This window comes from Apus apus, chromosome 17, assembly GCF_020740795.1.
Source record: "Apus apus isolate bApuApu2 chromosome 17, bApuApu2.pri.cur, whole genome shotgun sequence".
Lineage (NCBI taxonomy): Eukaryota > Metazoa > Chordata > Aves > Apodiformes > Apodidae > Apus > Apus apus.
Window position 1 is genome coordinate 6,703,766 of NC_067298.1, and position 20,806 is coordinate 6,724,571.

Here is a 20,806-nt window from a genome sequence, read left to right on the forward strand (position 1 = left end):
TAAAGAGGACTTCACCAGAGGGAAGTGGGGCTCCATAACACTTAACTCTCTTTGGAGGAATCACAAGGGCAAAGATGGTCCAACTGATAGAGTTGACTTGGATCAAGGCCTTGCAGCAACTTCCTCAGCCAAGGCTTTTAAAGACACTGAGCTGCCCTGCAGGGAGGGGTAAGGCTGCCTCTTGAGCCTAAAACTGGTTGAAACATCAGGAAGGGTGAGACTGAAAGGTCAGTTTGCACAATGAAGGGAAGTGAGTGACAGTGTCCCAGGGGACCTGTGGGAGGGCCTGGGATGCTTGATGTGTATGGTCTGGAGGGGGGGCTTACAAAGGTGATTGTTGAGATCAAGTTATTTAGGGCTGCAAAAACACAAGCTGACTGTGGGGAGCTGCAGAAGGGCATCATAATACCAAGTGACAGGATGATGAAATAGCAGATGAAGTGCCATGTTGATTAATATACACATGGGGAAAAGTGAGTCCTACCTGTGCATTCCTATGGTAACTCCAAACAACCTGTTCCCGTTCCAGACCTGGATGATCTGCACGTGGATGTGACCAGGGTGGCTGGTCCAGCCTGTCTCTGGTGGCCAAGCAGCCCCCTGAGCAGGTCCTATACATCACACTTCTCAAACCAGTCCCTGAAACTTGACAACTTGCAACACTCCCATGAACAAGCACAAAAGCTACAGACATCTCCAAAACCCAGGCACACCACACTCAGACTGGGTTGGTTACTGCCTTGCTAAGAAAACACTACCTGCTACTAGAAACCAAGATCACCAGAGAAATCTCAGCCACATCCCAGCCCCATACAGTCAGTTCTTGCTGAAATCAGAACCTTACCTCCATCTGTCCCCACAAACACACCATGCTGCAAAAGGGACAATGGGGACAGCCGTGTACTGTTCCAACTCCAGAGCCCTGGGTCTCTTCAGAAGGTGTCCCATCGTTGCTGCACCTATGGGGAAATCACAAAGTTCCATCTGGAAATGTCTCCAAGGTTGACCTGGGCCAAGTCATTCCATCCCTGGACGGAAAGCAAAGTGTAATCAGGACATTATAGAGACTGTGGTGGGGCAGAGGGGGTCTCATTGTCTTCAACAGGAATCATCATATAAACAGGTTCTCCACCCAGAGGTGTCCAACAGATAGAATTGACTTCACAAGCCAAAACCAAGCCCAACTAGTAACACACAATTACTGCACCCACCACCGCCCAGCAAGGACGACCCAGGGGCTTCCTCACGAACGTCAGATCTTCCTATTTTTGCGATATTTGGGATGCAAAGAAAAAAAAAAAAAAAAAAAAAAGCCGAACCAACCAACCAACCCTCATCCACTGAGCTCTGAAATGACGTCAGATGGCTGGTAATTGGGGCAGGAGCATCCGGCTGCTCCAGCGCCCGACACGAGATGGCGTGTGGCATCACTGCTCGGGGCCCGGGGCTGGCGCTGCAGCCGCCGGGTTCCTTTGGTTCTTGAAGGGAAAGGAGTCTCCAGGTGCGGTTAGATTGGCCTTGCCCTGCTTAATTGAACTGTTTCACAGCCCCTCAGCTGTATTTAATTTAGATTTACATAATTTTATAATTTAGATTTCAGATAATTATGCACACCCCCCCCCTCCCCGAGCTGGATGGCTGGTTCTCATTTCACTGATTCCATCCCTACCTGGTTAGTAAAGTAGCAGGAGAGATTTTACATTTATTGGGGGGGGAAGGAAGATATAGCAGGGAGTGTGATAAGGCAATCAAATAAATGTCCAGGGCTGCATGAAAAAAAGACACAATGTGTAATTTATTTGAGGCTCTTTCTCTCGCTGTTTGCAGTTTGCACAGTTCCTAAATATATTGGTCCAGATATTCAAGATTATTCATTAATCTCTTCAGTGAATAATACTTGACTTGCAGATCATCTGAAAAGTGACTATTGCAATCAAATTCTCCATTTCTGCTGTAATTTATTGTAGCCACCAGATGTATACTACTCAGGTAATTAACTCAGGATGAAACTCAAATTGCGTATTTGATTATAATATTTTCAATTCACAGTTTTCACTGCACTAGCCAGCTCCAAAAGTCAGCTAATCAGGAGATGGACAAAAGTAACTTCTCTCTGACATGATGAAATTGTTGCTTTTATCTGTTGGTTTTTGACACCAGAGCTGCCCACAGACACCCCAGCCTTGCACAGAGGCAGCAGAGAATAAACTTAGATCTGAAGGAACAAGCCAATGCTCTCTCAGATCTTCTCATCTAACAGGTGTGATAAACAGGAATTACACCAAAAGCTCCTTCCCTGTTGGGGTTCTGATGATGCCTTTACCCTGCAAATATCAGGAGGAGGGTGGGCATTATTCCCCCTGACCATCCAAGCCCACGTCTGTGCTTGGGATTATTTACCATGTTTGTGTTACAGGGCTGCCTGGAAGGAGGCTGCATTCTGCCAGAGCATTGGAGAGATGCTCCTCACCTGCAGAGAGCTTCTGGTCCAAACCAACTGGTGACAGACAGAGCAAGTGACCCTTGGTGCCATGGCCTGGTGGAACATCCTTGGTCCTGGTCGTAGGGGCTGGAAGGGCTGCACCACCTCCTGCAAGTGCTGCTGGTTGGGCTTTCAGTTACAGAAATACCTAAGCATGCTGGCAATGCAAAGCATGTGGGATCGTGAGTCACATCTTCCAGTGTCACAAACTTGGCTTTAAAACCTTGTTGTTCCTTTTAAATAAATACATTCTTTGGTGTTATGGTCCTTCTTTTACTTTGCCCTCAGATGGTGGAGCCTTTCAGCCATCACAGGGCTGTGCTCTCCTCAGCCACCACCAGCATTCCACACACACTTTCTTTCTCACTTTTATTTGTGAATGGAATTTTAAGGTCTTGCTCAATCACAATCTCCAAAGCAGGAGTCTGACATCAGCCCTTAGGAGACTTGCAGGAGGGTCAGGAGGAGCAGTGTTGCCATCTAGGGACCTTCTGTGAGCTCTAACAAAGAGTTTTCTCCAAGATGAGTTGCTCTGCTGCATTTCACTCGGGTAGGGGCCGTTTGCCTGCTTGCTGCAGGTGTGCTGGGAGGGAAGCAGGTTTTGGAGATGGTCTTTTCAGCTTGGTTTTTGTTTTCCTGCAAAATTACCAGCCCTTGTGACTCAGCAACGTGTGCCAGCCAGAAATGCTGCCCCATGGCCACCAGCTGCCTCATCCAGCCTGTCACCCAGCCCCTCCATCATGAGCTCTGGGGATATATTCATCCCAAGATGCACCTCTACACCTGTTACTTATTGATTCCATTTTTCATGTTTAGCAATGGAAGTTTTTCAACAGACACAAATTGAAGAAAGATTTGCTGCTTCTACCCTGGCAGGAAGATTTACACATCAGCAAATGATTTGTAACAAACACGGTGTAAGATAGATGGAGCTGCTCCTCTTGTTCACAAATTATTCACACACTATGGAGTTGAAGAGGAAGAAGATTTTTCCTTGCTTTGTAAAATACACACGTGCATTTTCAAATTATTATTTATGACTACTTTCACTTAAAACACCCTCCTTGAGAGCATCTTTTGCAGAACTATCATTCAGTTGGTAATCTGGATAGAGGACAGGTTTGGATTTTTTTTTTTCCCCCCTTTCTCCTTTTTTTTAGTAATTGCCTTGGCCGTTGAGACTTTTGTCACAAGTTTAAGCCTCTGGGCATTTAAGAGGTCATAAAAATTTAAGTTCCTGGCCCCCACTTTTCTCAGCAGCCTGCTCAAGGGAGCATATCACAGAAACAGCTCCTGGATTTTGCTGGGCAAGCACAGCTCCTTAAATCAAGCTCCAGGGCAAATGCTTCTGACTGCCCATTTGGGATTGCATTCCGCAAGCATTCCCCAGCATGGGGGAAAAAAATGCTGCTTCCACAAACTTTTTTGGCAAGAAGGGAGGTTCTAAGAGCCTTAGGTGCCACCACAGGAGGAAGCAGTGGGAGATGGACACACAAATAGAAACAGGGATCTTGGACACCCTGAAGGGCTCAGAAAGATATTTCTAGGTAGGACATTTGTGATTTTGCTTATGTTCTATATTTCATAGAATCACAGAATGTTTTGGGTTGGAAGGGACCTTAAAGATCACCTAGTTCCAACCCCCCTGCATGGGCAGGGACACCTCCCACCAGCCCAGGTTGCTCCAAGCCCCATCCAACCTGCCCTTCAACACTGCCAGGGATGGGGCAGCCACAGCTTCTCTGGGCAACCTGAGCCAGGGTCTCACCACCCTCACACTAAATAATTTCTTCCTAATGTCTCACCTGAATCTCCCCTGTTCCAGTTTTAACCCATTACCCCTTGTCCTTTCACTCTAAGCCCTTGTAAAAAAAGTCCCTTCCCAGCTTTCCTGTAGGCGCCCTTCAGTTTTCAGGATAAGACCTTCTTTTCTCTACTTCCATAGCTAGAATTAAAATACATCTCCACATACTTGGCAGTGGTGAGTGTGGGGGCAGATCCTCCATCCAGCTGTGCTACACTCATGTAATTTGAAGTTTTCCTTCCTGGCCAGCCAGGTAAGTGAAGCAGCTCCAAACCTTGCTCCCGCAGCAGCTGCATCCTGCAGGAGTTTCATAGCAGCCCTATGAAACAGCCATTGCTACAGTCTGCCTCATAAAATCAAACAATTCATTACAAAAAAAATAAATAAAATATTTATATTATATTTTTTCCCCTGAAGATCCAGACCCTGCAAGGTGCTAACTAGGTCACTATTCAAATCCCTGTCTTCATGGCTCGTGTGCTCCAGATGTGAGCATGTGTGTCCACATCACAAATCGATTTGTGCAAATCATGTAACATATGCAAAACTCACTGGCCTGTGAGCTGAGCAAATATACAATTGGTCTGTGAATCCATTATTGGTAGGAGCAGATGGGTTGGTTGCTTAAATAAATGCATGTGCAAACTCCTCTAAGTCTGCTTTCAAAAACACCCGTTTGTTTGTATAACACGGTGTAGCCAGGCTCCTACACTCTGCTCCAAACCTTCCCTGGCCTGGACTTCAGGTGCTTTCATTTTTGCATAAAGAAAATCTGAACATGAATACGTTTTTGCAAACATAACTAAGAAAAAAAAATAATCTCTTCCCAATTATAATGCATGAGTAAAGCATTGTTTATGTTCATGCACTGTTAGCTGGAATCATCCATAATACGTCAGCTGGAGGCAGAGCAAAATAGACTCAGGATAAAAATATCTACAATGACCTGGTCCTGCAGATGCTGAGTAACTTTATGCTCTGGAGCAGAAGCTGCCTTGAACAAAATGATTGCATTCATTCCTCCTGGAGCTGCACATAAGGGATGGCTGGAGGTGGCAAAAGCAAGGGAGGGAAATAAAGAGCTACATTTTCCCTTGTGCATCCTCAGCTGACCCCCCCAAAAAAAACCCCAAAATCACTGGGCTGGGTCAAAGCACCAAGCACAAAGCTTGGGTGAGTGTTCACCTGTGCGAACCTGTTTCCATCAACACGGCCCAGCTCTCCACAGCCATACAGCCTGTGACCTGCCACCGCTCCCCAGCGCCTGGGGACCTTCTGCTGGGGAGGAGGAGGAGGAGGAGAGCATGCACACGTGGCTCATCAGCTGCCTGCGCAAAAGCAAGCCGGTGGTTTCAGCCCCGTTCGCACGCACAATTGCTGAGCACACACACTCCCGGGCTCTCAATGGCCACCTTTGTTGGCAGCCACGGGCAGGAGCGCAGCTGCTGACGTGGCACCAGGCTGTGTCACCTTGCCCTGTCCCCTGCTCCGGGAGGCTGCACCAGGAGAGCCTTGCCGCTGGCTACAAGCAGGGGCTCAGACTACCTGCTTCCTAATTTTTATGTTCACTTTTTATGTCTTAAAATGAAAAAGAAAACCTATCGAAGACGAGCCCAGCAGAGGAGGGAGGAGGTGGAGGCATTTCCCCTTCACCAGGTCCTTCCTCTTGCTTAATTTCCACATTTCCCCCCTTCTGCTTTCTTCCCCGACCTGTTGAAACAGTGTTACCACAACACGATGATGGAAAAAGCTGCACATTTAATGTGTGAAGCTGTTACAATTTTAAGTAATTCCTTTAAAAACAAACAAACAACAACAAAAAACCAACCCAGAGGAAGAAAACGTGTGTCCCCCTCTGCTGCTCTGCCACCCCCAGCAGTGCCAGCTGCCCTGCTCACCACCTCTCAGCAGACACTCTCCCACCTCAGCAAAAGTCAATGTTTACATTTGTCACTTATATTTTTAGTGCATCCCCGAGCTGGCCATGCCTCAACACAGCCTCGTGGGCCAATTGCCATATTGAAAGGCACCTCCCCACAAATGTTACTTCATTTCTGGAAGGACAGAGGAAAGAAAAATCCCCAAGTGACTCCTGGCAGGAGCTGGCTGCGGGGTCCCTGTTTCACCAGTCCTTCAGGTTCTTCCAGTTCACAAGGACAATGTGCACAGCAAAGGCATTTGCTCTGCAAGTGCCCTCCCAGCACTTGGACCTCTTCGAAGGCAAACAGCTCTCACAGCAGCAAAGTGCCCAGCACAGACCCATCACCCCAGGCTGAATGAACCACAGAGGGACAGCCAGAGTAAATCCATTGGTTGCTGGTGGTCTTTTGGGGTCTCCTAAAAAGACTTCAAAGACTTACAAATTATCAGCTTTCCTTCTTTTTGTCTCAACTGGCTTGTCCGTGTACTGCTGGAACACCACTGGATGTCACACACGGATTAATACCTTTTCTGTGGGCATTGTGCAGCCCAGGCCATCTCCAGTAAAAAAGATTTGTGCTCTTGTCTACAGCAAGTGACAGTCACTTCAGTTTAATCACACTCAACACCAGCTCCCTTGAAAACACCCCTGTAAAGCAGCTGTCCCCAGTTTAAGCGCATCCCAGTGAAGTAGAGGATATTGCACAGATGGAAAGTAAATAATACTTTTCCTTCTCCAGCACTGTGGGAGGGATTGTGTGTTTCACAGGAGAATAAGGCCAACCTTTGTGGTGCCAAAGTCCATGGCTTTCCTCAACCCTGGCTCTGCAGGGGATGGCTGGTGGCTTCTCCATCTCTCTTCTGCCTCATCCCCACCTCGAGGACGGGGACAGTGATACCACACAGGGTTTTTCTAAGGATAAAAATCTATTGGTGACTGGGAGGTGCTTTGCAATAGCAAGGTTTGCAGTGGTGTTGTATCCTGGGGTCACCCAGAGCTCTCAGACAAGAGAGAAACCTCACAGCTCCTCCACAAGGCACAGGAATGGGGTTAGACCTCATGCAGATGTGGAACAGAGGTCCAGAGAAATCAGAACTGCTGCTGGAAGCCAGGAGCAGGTGAGTGGGTCATATTCTTCCTTTTCCAGCTCTCCACGGTGTGACTTATCAAGTGGTTATGGAAAAAAATCCCCAAAACAAACAAGTAAAGAAAGCAATAACTAACAGAGGTTATATAACCTGAGCTCCCCATTGTCTTCCAGCCTGCCAAGATAAATGTTGTTATGGGAAAGGCTGGAGATCAGATACAACCCTCAAGTTCAGGAGCTCTAACAGGGAGTGAAAGAAAAGGCTCTGGATGAAGATAAATGCAGTAGTTACATGACTAATCTCAACATCCTCAGACATTTCCCCCTCTGCTTGTAAGAGTTAGGTGATCTCAAGCATCCTTAAGGAAAACAATCCCACTCTGGCTAGCAGATGACTAACTGCTTGCAAATAATACAGCTATCTATATATATCACAAAACCCCAAAATATCTAAGATGACAGTGCCCCACAGAAGGGCCTCAAAGCCAGGCTCTTTCCAAAAAGCTACTGGGAACTGGACAACGTGAGACTTGGCTACTGAGCTCCCAGCCAAGAATGAGCCTTTTGTTCCAGCCAGTGCAAATGTCAGGAGAGGCAACAGGCCAGTGGCCACCCTGCAGCAATGGCCCCGGGCTGGATGGCCTCAGATCTCTCCAGAAAACAGGCAAAGTCAAAATCGTAGCTCGGACTTTTGGAGAGTCATCTCAAAGTCAGTCTCTGAGATGATCCCCATCTCCGCTTACATATCACTCATTTTCTAATTTTGTCAGGCAGACATTTAAGCATGTGGAGTCCATTTGTGCAGGCATCAAAAAGCCAAACTCACTGGAGATCTCAGACCAAAATGTATTTTAAAATGCATTATTAGCCACATAGTACCCACAGCAGTGGAGAGGAAAATTTTCAGTAATAGTTAAAGGCAAAAATCTGTCTTGCATAGCTAAGGTTTCCTTTCCCAAAGCTACCTCTATTTTAGGTGAACAGGGTCATCCTCTTCTTCATCCATCCACCCATCCATCTTCTTCTGAGCCTCAGTGGTAGAGCTGAGTGAGCTGGACAGTTTCCACAGCAGCAGCAGAGTCCACGGAATTGAGCCTGGGCTTTGGAATGCTGCAGAAAGGGAAGGGATGAAGTACATGACATTTACTACATCAGGATTGTTTACAAGATGTAGGAGTCCTGTGTTGTCATTAACTATAGATCAGCAGAGGAACATTGTTCTCTACCATAACTATGTGTATTTTGAGATAAATATGTTCCATGAGTATTTTGTAAAGGAAGCTTATTTCCATAAAGCATCTACTTCTTCTGAAGCCTCCAGTGGTACAGCACAAACCATGTTACTAATAACAATTGTTCCTGCCTTTGTTTCCTGAACATAGATCACAAAATACACAGTTTATTTGGGAGTGTCTGTATACTCTTCTATTTCTGTCCTTCTTATTCAACCCTGCAGAGTAAAACAGGCAACTGTGAGTCCAGAGTGGGACACAGCCCTGCCCTGGAGAGATTACAGTCTTCATCAGATAATACCCTGCAAATTATACATGGTGAGGCACAGGCCTCAGAATGGGGAGAACAGCTTGGTTTGGGAAAGAAAGTAAGAAAAGCAAATTTTAAGGAAGACCTTGAAGGAAAACAGATTGAAAAATCATGAGGGACAAACCTAGGAATTTCAAAGAATAAACAAGGTAAGAGTTTGTACAGCAAAACACTGGAAAAAGGATTGATCTGTAGAGGTGAGATCCAGACCCGACATTTAACCCATGTTCTGGTATCTGCCTTCAGGCAGGGAAGCTGCTCCAAATATTGGATTTTTAAAACCAGAGACACTATGAAAAAATGAAAGACAACCTTACTGACCCCTGAAATTTCATCACTCACAGCAAGACAATCTCAGGGTGGGACGGATGGCTTAGGGAACAAGCAGCTCCACCATGGGATGCCTAAGCTTCCCTCCTATTAACTGGGCTAGTAGAGCACCTCCCGTAGTAGCTCATCAAGGCTATGTCTTCATTTGTAGACTCAGCTGAGCAGGAACAAGCACAGTAGATGCATCATAGTGAGGACAGGGCAAGATGTAAGTGAGGCAAGGGCAGGGAGAGGGGACACCATTTATTAGGTCAGCTGGTATACTTGGAAAAACTAGACATGCTTTTAGGCACATAAGGCTTCCTTAGGTCTGAAATAGAAGCAGTAACCTTAGAGCTAAATACAGGTTGAGAATAATTGTTCTGAGTTAAACTTCATTCTATTAATGAATTAGGCAATTTGAGAGAAAGGATGATTGGTTCCTGTTGATCAAAGGGAGGGTGCTAGTCAGAGGACAGCTGATAATGTCATTTATGGCACAAAGAGAGGGCAAGAGAGACAGGAATAAGTATTGCCTAGGGGTGGCTGGTGGTAGCAAAAATTATAATGTAATAGGCAATCAATATCTATGTTATTTTTATATTCTAGAGTCACAGAATCTTAGTATTCAAATTGTCTTTTGAAGTTCTTTTGGAGACCTTCCTTCAAGGTCAGGAGTGAGAGGTTAGAGATGTGGTTAGAGTGGTTGATCTCTTACCCAGTGCTTTGGTCCTTTATCAGTTTGCACAAGTTAATTGGAGTTGGTTGCTGCAGTTGTTGCCACCAGACTGTCAAATCTGTGATGCAAACTCACCAGACACAGCACTTACAGGTTCCATCACTAACCCTTTAGATATTTTGTTTCCTGTGAAGTGCCTGTCCCAGGAAACTTGTAATTTCCTAAAGATCCAAATTTTCACCTGAAAATTAAGTTCTTAGTGGACTTGTAGAGAAAAGCCAGAACATTCTGAAACCTATTTAAGTCTATACCCAGAAGATAAATTAATATGCTGAGAAGCTGATTATTATTTATTATTACTTCATAATTTTTATAATATTCTCAGAGGCCTGAATCACAGTTTGAGTGACTTGGTTTGGCAATAATGAAATGAATCTTTAAGGACAGCAGTGACAGGCTAGAAGGCATAAATGGAGACCATTGTTACAGGTTACTTAAGAATGAAACATCCATTGTTTTGAAGCAAAATATTATCTATGGCTCCGAGTAGTTAATAAATGAGATTCACAAATATTTGCAAAGTAGGTAACTGCTCTAGGTGTTAACAGTTTCAGCTGCAGGGAGGAATTTTGCACTCTTCCCTGAATTGCCAAACAGCAGCTCTGCTCATACCTGACTAATCGGACAGAGACAGACTGACCGAGCGCCCCTTGGATTCAAAAATACATTGCAGTTATCTGCAACATCTGAGACTCAGTGGGGAGTTAAAGGCTCAAGTATGGGCTTAAAAATACTGAAACTACTCTTGACAAGGCTGAAGCAATCTGCTGAAGGCTGGGCAGACAGTTCATAGCACAGCTGGTGGCAGAACCCAGCAGCCCCATGTCTGTGCTGGCACGTGGGATGCTTAACCCTATGGTCTCATGAAAATCCAAAGGGAATTTGGTTTTGTTTGGAAAATCTGTATGCAAGTTTATTTTTGACCAGCAGCAATTTCAGTGAGTAGGCTGCTGTAAAATTTTCACATGATTTGTACTGGAGGAATATATACTTTCATATCTATAGAAACACCCACAGAAATTCTTTCAGAGAATCACAATAGTTGGTATGTGAGATCTCACTGCTCCAGAGGCCTTCTGCTCTGATGGTGCATGAATCAGACTCCATATACCATGGACAATGAGGCTCAAGTGCTTTACTTTAATATGCATGCCTTATTTAAAAATGTAAAGGTCACCTAATACACGTTAAGTGAACTGTACAATGCAGGAGACTCTCAAAGGCCACAGAGATGAAAGGCAATAAAAGGAGGGAACGGTAGATCAACCTCAGAAGATGTTCCTGTGGCAGACAGAAATTGGATGAAGTTCCTTATTGGCACCAAAAAGACAGCAATAGCCAGCTAATGTCTGGCACTTGCTAACAGTGAATTCCAATTGAGAGAGAGGAAAGCAACACAGAAAAGGGCAGTGACTTGCCCAGAGTTAGATCTGGAATGCGGGGTGCTCGAGTTGTCATCTTTCATACTCTGTTCTCCACTAACCTGTCATCTCTCATTTCCATCAACGTGACTAAAAACTCCCAAGCTGTTGTGTTACTGGGTAAGGCTGCCCAAGCAGCAAATCCACCCCATTTTGTGAGACTGTGAGCATCTAATATAATCTTTAACTGTATTCTGATATTCAGTAGTTCTTTACACTCTGTCTTTAGAGATAAAGTGAGGTCAAGTAAGCCTTAGCCCAGGAGGGGTGGAGGGAGAGGGTACCTTTCAGTAGTGAAAGCCTTGGTGCTGAGGTCTCCCCTGGCACAGCAGCTCCTGGCATCGAGCAGTGTAAGAGATGAGGCCAGAGAGAGGTGGAGGCTGGGTGAAAAGAGCAGCAGGAAGAGCCTGGTGCAGCACAGCAAGTAGTGAGAGGCAGCGAACACAGGGAGCAACGCATGAGCTGGTCCTTCCGAGGATGCTGTGGGAGAGGCAGAAAATACACAGGAATGGGTTATTGGTGCAGCAGGGAATTAATATCTTCTGCCAAGGTAAAAAGGTGGGTTTACAGGTCTGTTTTTAATTGCATTAATGTTATAGCAACATTATCCTGTTGATACAATCTTCTCAAAGAAGCTCACAGAGCTACTAAACAATAATTAAGGTACTACATTCCCAGAGTCCTCTTTTGTTTGATGGTATGGGTAATCTCAAAGCTAGGGAGACATGGGAATGCAGCACAATGAGCTCCATGAGGGCATGGAGCTGACAGGCTGTTTAAGTGTGATGGTGTCCCAGCTCTCTGAGGAGGAGAGGATCTCTGACTCCAGGCCTCTGAAGTGCTAAATTACCAAATGAAAACTACAGCAAGTCGCACTAAAACTGCAGCCATCCATACTACAGATAGTTCTCAACAAACAAAAGTTGTCAGAATAAAGGATGGGGGCTGAGGGATGTCTGCACTGTATGCCAAGGTTTTTCTAAAAATATTTTACACCTGCTATTTGTTCCGCACTCTGATCATATTTTGTCTATGAGGTACAGAACTTGCAGTGCCAAAGGGAATGTGGTTTATGTTCCCAGGTCTTAATGCTTTTTCCCTTCTGTAAGGCAAAACTCCTTACTACCGTTACTAAAATAAAGCCAAGAGGACAAAAGTCATACACACACTGCCACGGTAACAGTTTAACCATTCCTCTGGCTGATCTTTGGAAACAATCCCTTCAGCAGGATTTTACAGCTCTGGCACTTCGATTTAGCAAACTTTTTATACAGCTCATGAGAGGAATGCAGCCAACTCTGTACACTCAATTTAAATCAACTTGCTGATGATATAAAAAAGAGTGCTGAACCACGGGTTTGCTTCATCTGCTCCAAAACTACCGACACAAACTCTGAGGTATTTATTCCCGAAACGTTAATAGAACAGTCTGGGGTGTCAGATCAGTAAATGAACTCTGGTTTGATCCCAGGCCAGTCCAAAGAGCTGATTTAACAACTAGTTGTTTGGTTACTTGATATTTCTGAAATGCAACTGGGCTGTTTGACAGGCTTTTGCATGCTGCAGTGTGGTGGCAGCAAGGGCGCAGCCAGCCAGCCGTGCTGTGGCTGGTAATCATCTGCCATGGTTGTCTGGAGCAAGAGATTGTACAAGCAATGTTTTAATAGCTTTCCAATTTCGCTTGGTAAAGGAGAGATGGATCTTTTAGTGGCTTACACCCAGGCCTTAATTGGATTATATTGCTATAGCTTAGTTGAAGTTAGGAGAACTACAAAATGGGTACTCACCAGGACTCCGGTGCCAGGCCAGCCGTGGCCCTCTGGATTCCCATCCACAGGGACCTCTGAGAGCAGGAGGCAGTACTGCAGCACTAGCTGTTGTGGACTCCACCTGTGAGCTGGCTTTCCTTGGCAGAAATTATCACAGCAATTTAACTCTGGGGACCACTACTAGACTGTTGATCAAGATTAAGGTCTCTCATCTACCCACAAAACAAACGCAGCACAGAGTAGCTGCCCAGGGAATGCTCCCTACCCTGCCATGCCAGGATGCCCCTGAACTCCATTTCAGACATCTCAGATTATGATTTTCAAAAGTTACCAACTTGTGCTGAATTGAGTGAGCCTTGCCAATGGAAGTGCTCCCAACTTGTGTCTGGGTGTGGGCTTCCAGTGAAGTCAGGATGCCTTAAGCAGCATCGAGGGGAGATGTATACTGAGGGGTTTACCCTTTTTTTCACTCTAAATTAAAGACTTCTTCCAAGCTTTAACTTACACCAGCAATTTTAAGGAAGTAAATTGCATGTTCACAAGAGAAAACACAAAATAATTGCAGAACAGAGCAAATGCTTCCTTTTCCCCTTTGCTCCTTAAGTCCTTTTCTCTTGAAGCAAATGCCCTTACCTGGCAGCACAGCTGAAGAGCAGAATACTGGGTGTGTGCAAATTAAACCAGAGACTGACTTGGCACCCATTTGGAAGAGTGTTGCAACAGAAATGTTTGATCTAACAAATTCAGCACCAAACTGTAGCAAAAGATAAATAAACACGTGAAGTAGATTGAACAGAAAGCACACATCTTCACTTTCTAAAAGAGAAAACATTGAAAATCTTCACATTTGCATTATTTGAGAAAACTGGAAGCTCTCTCTACAGACTGTCTCCTTGCACAGCACCATAAACAAACCCTGCTTATTAAAATGGTTATATTAAAAGGTGCTGCAAAAAACAACCATGTTTCCAGAGATTCATTCTTGCTGCAAACCCCTGCCTTCCACAGGCAGAGCTCATTACAGTGGAAGGGAACAAATCAGAATGGGAAGAGGCTTTAAGACAAATTATTATTTAAGTCACAGGAACACTACAGAACATGCGGAACAGTCTCCACCATCAGTGTTGTTCAACCTCATCCTAGGTAGTTTAGGTATTATTTTTCTAAATAGTAGAATTGTAGTAAGCTTTCAAGTCTAGGCATACAAAAATAGAAATTACACAGAGCTAAGTTTCATTTTCTAGTCACTGATCCAATGTTTTATTCTAATTTTTTTTCTAATTGTAATAGAAAGCAAAATCATCCACTTAAAATTAAGAGAGGAAGCAATGCACTTTTAAGTATGGTCATGTCCACTGATGTGCCATTAGCAGAAAGATAAACCAGATGGCAAACTCAGTAAGAGGGAGCCAGTTCAATGCAGACAGATGAATGCCTAAAAACCTCTTCATTCCATTATTGTCTTTGAATCAGTTGTTATAGCATTAGAAATTGATGCCATTGTCAGCCTCCTATCTCCACCCCGACCACTTCCCCACAGCCTCTGTCCAAAGCAAAGATCTCACACTGGAGTTGATAAGCTCTTCCTCACAGCACCAGGCTATTTCCACAAAAAATCTGCTCACATCAAACCAGGGGGGTACGTGTGCGTGGAATTCACATCTTTTGTAAAATCAATCAGGAAAAGACTGATCTCCAGTTTCAGAACACTAAAGTTCAGGTAATTTTAATCCTGTACCACTCCTGTAGTTTACAATTCATCGTCATGAGCCAAAGGACTATTCACTTAGCATGTAACTTCCCTCTGTACAACTGCCATGGAAAATAAGCTGATGTTTGTTAGATTTATGGATTAAAAAAGCAAGTTTTTCTTTTCCTTGACAATGTCCATTAGCAAAGAACTCAAAGAACAGACGGAAAAGAGTGAGGGATGTTACTGCAAAACAGCCCTGGAAAAGCTGAGTTGTTTTGTCAGCCTTTGAATTCTTCCTCCTCCTACTCACATACTCACATCCATGTTTTGAAAATCTATCACATTAAAAATGGTGAAATCCATTAAAATAAAAACCTTAGAATGCCACATTGTAGTTGCATTGCATTTGTATTTTAATAGATAAAATGAAAGTTTGCAACACATCTAGTAAACTGTAAATCAGCACTTTTATTCAGCCTTGTTTCTGAGCTACTCATCCCCAGCACAGAAGCAGAACGCTGATGCCCTGATCCAGGACCTCTCCAGATAATAGTTGAAATCCATCCTGATGACATGGAAAGGGAATTTCATTGAACCACCTGAGTCCTTTCTAGATACATCACATTGCACAGCAACTCAACGTTCATGTAACTCAAGAGTCTTCACTCCCAAGGAAAAAAACAAACACCAAAATTACCTTCTGGCTTCAGCAAGCTGCAGTTATGGAAAACAAGTGAAAGTCTGCTCAAATAATTGTAGGCAAGTACTTAATCAGGCTACGTGCTTTGTCAGTAGCATTTCAGGTAAAACAGCCCATTATTGTGGTGCATCAACACAGCAGCCCCTTCCCTCTCTCCTTTGTGAGCCACTGAGTCAGACTTTCTTGCATCATTAGCACTGACAACACAACGAACGCCACGCTATGATCTTCAGCAGAGGAGTAAAAACGCAGACCACAACAGTCAATTAATTTTAAAGAATTTTAATACAAACTTAATATAAACTATTTCAGTCCCTCTTAACATGTAAGACACTGACTCAAAATACTTTTATACCTTTTTTCAAGTATTGCACAATGTAGGTACAAAATTAATATTTACGATTACATTTTCTTCCATAATATATAGCAAAAATCTTTAAACTTTTAACAGAAAATACAATTTGTGTTTCTTTTGAAAAAAGCAAATATTTCGTACATTTTAATTCCACCACTAAGGAATATTCTGTACACAACTTTTTATTTTATTTTTTTTTTTAGAATTGATGTCTTTAAGATGGATATCTTACAATTTCAGTAAAAAAAATACAACATGAAGCTGCTGCAGCTGTCACAGATCACTGTAGTAAAAAGATATAAATGCAATACCATGTTGTAGAAACAATATATATACTCTGATATTTTACAAACTTTGTACTAAATTAAATTATACAATTAGAAAAAGACCAATAAACCCACCTATTAGTGCCAATTTTTTAAATATATATACACATATATGTTTGTGTACATATATATATACACACATGAAAAAAATCAGCCACGTCCTTGCTATATCTTAAATACTGTAAGAGGCCATATTTTGAGAGTATATTTTTGTAATGTACAGTCAGTATAAAATAATTTTGTGCTTGGTTGGCAAATGAAAAAAAATGATGCATGTTGTATTTATCTAACCAAGCCTGAATGTATTCATACTACAAGCCTTAAAAAAAAAATCTCAAGAGGTGGAAAAAAAGATACACCCTTGGGTACGTGCATTTTAACTTGTACAATAGTATTTACTTGTATTTCACTTTTATTTTTAGTTAGCCATAACTGGCTGGAATTGCTGGTTAGAATACTGCATGTTGTTTAAACTAAAATTCAAGCCATCCACAAAAGACTTCTCATTTAGACCTCCATAGGCTGCAAACATATCAAAGGCATTACTGTACTGGAGAGGACTGAGGTTAAGGGGGCTGTCACCAGGAAAGATGCTACTGGTACTACCTTGACCCTGCATGCTGGGGAAAATGAACTCCTTTGCGTTAGGAGAGAGGGCAGAAGTCTTCTGCTGTTGTTGTTGCTGCTGCTGCTGACTGCCTAAGCCAAGCCCGTAGAGAGAGTGCATGGAGGAGGAAAGGGCTTTCTGCTTCAACAGGTCATTGACATTCAAGCCAAGGTTGGTGGGAGAAGTGCGGGCGACCTTGTTGCTACGGCCGCTATTCTTCATTTTGGTCGAGCCAAACTTGGTGGCAGCAAATGTGGCAGTGGTGAAGGTTAAAGGCTGAGTGGAGCGGGGCATGAAAGTTGGGCTCACAGCAGCAGAGTGACCAAAGGGAGGAGAAGGAGAACTAGACACTGAAGATGCTGGGTCACTAATTGGCATGAACACCTGGGCCTCTGGGTTAAAGCTGTTCTTGATTTCCTTATCCAACTCACATCCATTTTCATTATCATCCACATAAAGCACTTTCACTGGTCCCTTTTCACCGATTTGGTATGAAACCTCAAACGGGTCAATCCAAACACTAAGATCCTGAGGCAAGTTGCCACGAACATCATCAATGTCCAGACCACTCTCTTTGGATGCTTGTTCTATGACCGGGTCCACTTTCTCCCCTATATGTATACATCTAAACCCTGATCCTTTGTATGGCTTTTCTGGATACCAGTGCCCTTCATACTTCTTCTTCAGAAGTCTTTCAAGCTCTTCACCAAAAATGTTGACACGACGTCTGGGAAGCTTATTGTACAAATATGAAATAATAAAATTGAGTGCTACTTGGATTTCAAGCTGCATAGCTGCTACGCCACAAAGGTATAAGTCTGTTTCAAAACCCGAAGAAGAAAGTGTTCAAGATGCCACAGGGAAACAAAATTTCATTCAAAGTGCTGATTCTAGTTGATTATTATCCTTCACCTTGAGTGCTCTTGTTCCTTTAAGAAAAAACAAAAGCAAACAAATCCAAATAAGGAAAGCATAAGATCAAGCTCCAAGGCCTATTCTTGTAGCTTCACTTTCTGCAGAAAATAGGTTACTTTTTAAATTTAAAAAAAAAGTGCATCACAGTATTTATGTTCATGCCTGAGGAAGGTGAGGATGTCAACCACATCCAGTATGACTTACAAACAATACTGCAGAAGATGCACTAAGCATGTGTTTACATATACAGCATGGGGCATTTCAAAATCACATGAGCTTGCTGTTTAGTTATTCACAAAGCAGCAAGGATAATTTTTAAGACATCACAGAACTGCCAGGGCTGTCAAGGGTTCAATTACCAACCCGTATTTGGATGATTTATAGTACTCAGCTGCAAAATTTAGCACCAGACTATTAGTTTAGCTTGAAGGTCTTAGTCCAAGAGGTATTTATCATTTTTAAGTTCACAAATGTATTGGTTGCACTGCAAGCGACAGAATTATAAAAATGGTAACAGTTGTTTTAGAAGATTCCACACAAATAACTAAAATTGTGCAACATTTCTTTTAAGTCCAAGCAAATCACCCCCATAAACTGTGCACTGGCAAAATTATGCTAACTGAAAAGAAAATGTCTGCTGTACATACACAGCAATTCTTCCTCGGAATAGCTAAAATGATAATGCAGTGCATACAAAAGAGACGTATCATCTGTCATAAGGGGGGGAAGGACTGTGAAATGTTTACAATAAATTAATACAAGTATTTTCCCTTTTTTTACAAGTTATTCTGTATTATCAGACGTACTATATTAACACAGATAAAATTAATATATCGTGTTGTCTGTAGTCCCGATTTCAGAAAGTTGCTAGAGCCAACAGGGCTTCTGATTGCCTCAAAAGGGATTGTTTTTCTCCTTCTCCATGACTCCATTTTATATTTAATATAAAATATGGTTGCCACTCCTTCACAAAGGATAAAAGAGAAATTAGCTCTCTAAAGTCAAAGAAGGGACAAGAATCAAGTATTAGCACACGTACTGCTAATGAAAATCCTGCAGTACCTTAGCATAAAGGTACTCATCCACAGGAGACACCTTTGTTCAAAAAGTACCAGTGAAACAAAATATATATATTCCTTAGCTCAAGCTAAAAGCCCAAAGAGAATTTCAATTAAGTGTGCTTTTCTGCACTGCATCAATAGGAACAAAATTTAGTGTAGCTGTCACTAAAGATTAGAGAAACCAAAGTCAGTACCAAAATCCTTCAACAACATGAGCACATTGCTTTTTTATTTCTTGCTACGTATAAATCTCCTTTTAAAGACTGCAACCCCTATTTCCAAGCTGCTCATGTTCTCCCCAACATGGTATGGGAATACTTTGAAAGCTTGTACGATAAGGCGACCTTTAAACGTTTGCTGGATCAGCACTGGGTGGGGATAAGGAAAAGATCAAGGGCAAACAGAAGATATTTACAAAAGGGACACGATCAGTACAGAAAAGCTGATTGGGTGCTTAAAAGGGGCATTTAAAAAACGATTTATGAATCCATCTGTTTTGTTTCCCTTCCTCCATGCCCTCTGGGGAAGAAATGATCCTTTCAAGGTGCACCAGGGGCAGACGTGATGAATTTTTCGCAGCCCCCCAAACCGATTCACGGTACAAGCAGCTGATCAAAGGAATCAGCTGGATCATTTCAATGGTATCTGTTGTTGTTTTGGCTTGTTCTGTTTCCTCTTTCTCAGTTAAAAACCCCCTCTCGCTGCCGGGGACCCAGGCCCGGCCGCGGGGCCCGGCGCTGGGCGGTTACATAACCGGGCGGCCGCCGCTCATTAGATTTCTCCTCACAGCCCCGGCGGCTGCGGGAGGGGGAAAAGCGTTTTCTGAGCCCAGAACGAAAGAAAACGAAGAGGAGGAAGGGAGATGACTGGGAAGAAGAAGAAGAAGGGGGGTGGTGTGTGTGTGTGTGGGGGGGTGTTGGGCTGCGGGGCCCCTCTTCTCCCCGCACCCTGGGCCCCCCCGGCGGGGCAGGGTCCTCCAGGACGGCTGCCAGCGCTGCCCGCAGGCCCAGCGCGAGCAGCCGCGATTACTCAGCCGGCAACGCTCACTCCTCCCTGCCCCAGCGCGTCCAGGGACCGCCCTGGGACGGACCCTCTGTCCGCCGGCTCCCCAGGCCGTGCCCTCCGCCCTCGCCCCCTCTCTCCGGGGCTGCCGTCAGCCCCCCACGCCCTCCTCCTCTCGGCTCCTCGGCTCTCCCCCTCCCCGCCAGGCCGTGCTCCGCCTTCAGTGCCCGGCTCCGCGGGGTCGTGACCGCCTCGGCACCCCGGGCCGCCCGCCTCACGGCCGAGCCGTGCCCGCCTCAGGGGCCGGGGCCGGGCGGGGGCTGCCCGAGGCCCACGGTCACGGCGGCCGGGGCCGCGCCCGCCCCACAGCCCGGGCGGTGGCTGCCTCAGCCTCTCGCTCGCCTCACGGACCGGGCTGGACGGGATCTGCCTCAGCCCCCCGGCTCAGCCTTCGCCTTCGGCCTGTGCTCCCCCCCCGCGCGGGCCCGGGCCGCCCCCCCGCCCTCGGAGAGCGGTACTCACCCGGGTGGGTGCGCGGGGGGTAGTGCAAACAATCCCGGCGGGGGTGTGAGTGCGGCGGGGTGGGGTGCGGGGGTTGCGGCTCAGCACCCGACCCCCATCTCCGAGAGCCGGCTCGCTCGGCGAGGATGGGAGGGGAGAGGAAAGAGAGAGAGAGAAAAAAAAAATAAAAAAAAATAAAAAAGGGAGGGGGGAGGGTTGGAAAAAAAAAAAAAAAAAGGGGGGGAGGGAAAAAGGGGGGGAGGGCTGCGCTGCTCACACCCCCACAACGGGCACGCTCGGCCGCCGCAGCCGCGCTCCTTCTGCAACTGCCCCGCCGCCCCACGCGCCCCTATATATGGCCTCCCTTGCCCCGCCCCTTCGCCGAGCCCCGCCCATCAACCCCTTCCCAGGGCCCAGCGACCGCCTTGGCCCCGCCCCCCGCGCTCCAGGCCCCGCCCCCCGCGCAGGCTCGCCGCTGCCTCCCCGTCCTTCCCCGCCCCCCCCCCCCCCGCGGAGGGGCCGCTCGCTACGTCAGCTCCTCCTCACCTCACAGCACCGCTGCGTCACTGCTG

At 45.1% G+C, this 20,806-nt stretch overlaps 1 protein-coding gene across 1 annotated transcript; it reads right to left on the reverse strand.

The window, feature by feature from the left end:
* Positions 1-15,733: 15,733 nt before the first annotated feature.
* TOB1 (transducer of ERBB2, 1) lies at positions 15,734-20,567 on the reverse strand. Its single transcript, XM_051634984.1, has 2 exons — positions 20,256-20,567; positions 15,734-17,684 (listed from the first exon to the last, which is right to left on the reverse strand). The coding sequence occupies exon 2, from the start codon at positions 17,545-17,547 to the stop codon at positions 16,567-16,569; it is 981 nt and encodes a 326-aa protein (XP_051490944.1). The 5' UTR covers positions 17,548-17,684; positions 20,256-20,567; the 3' UTR covers positions 15,734-16,566.
* Positions 20,568-20,806: the final 239 nt, after the last annotated feature.

What these genes read in the sequence shown, in the direction of transcription:
- TOB1 (XM_051634984.1), bottom strand. Translation starts at nt 17,547, where the DNA reads ATGCAGCTTGAAATCCAAGTAGCACTCAATTTTATTATTTCATATTTG.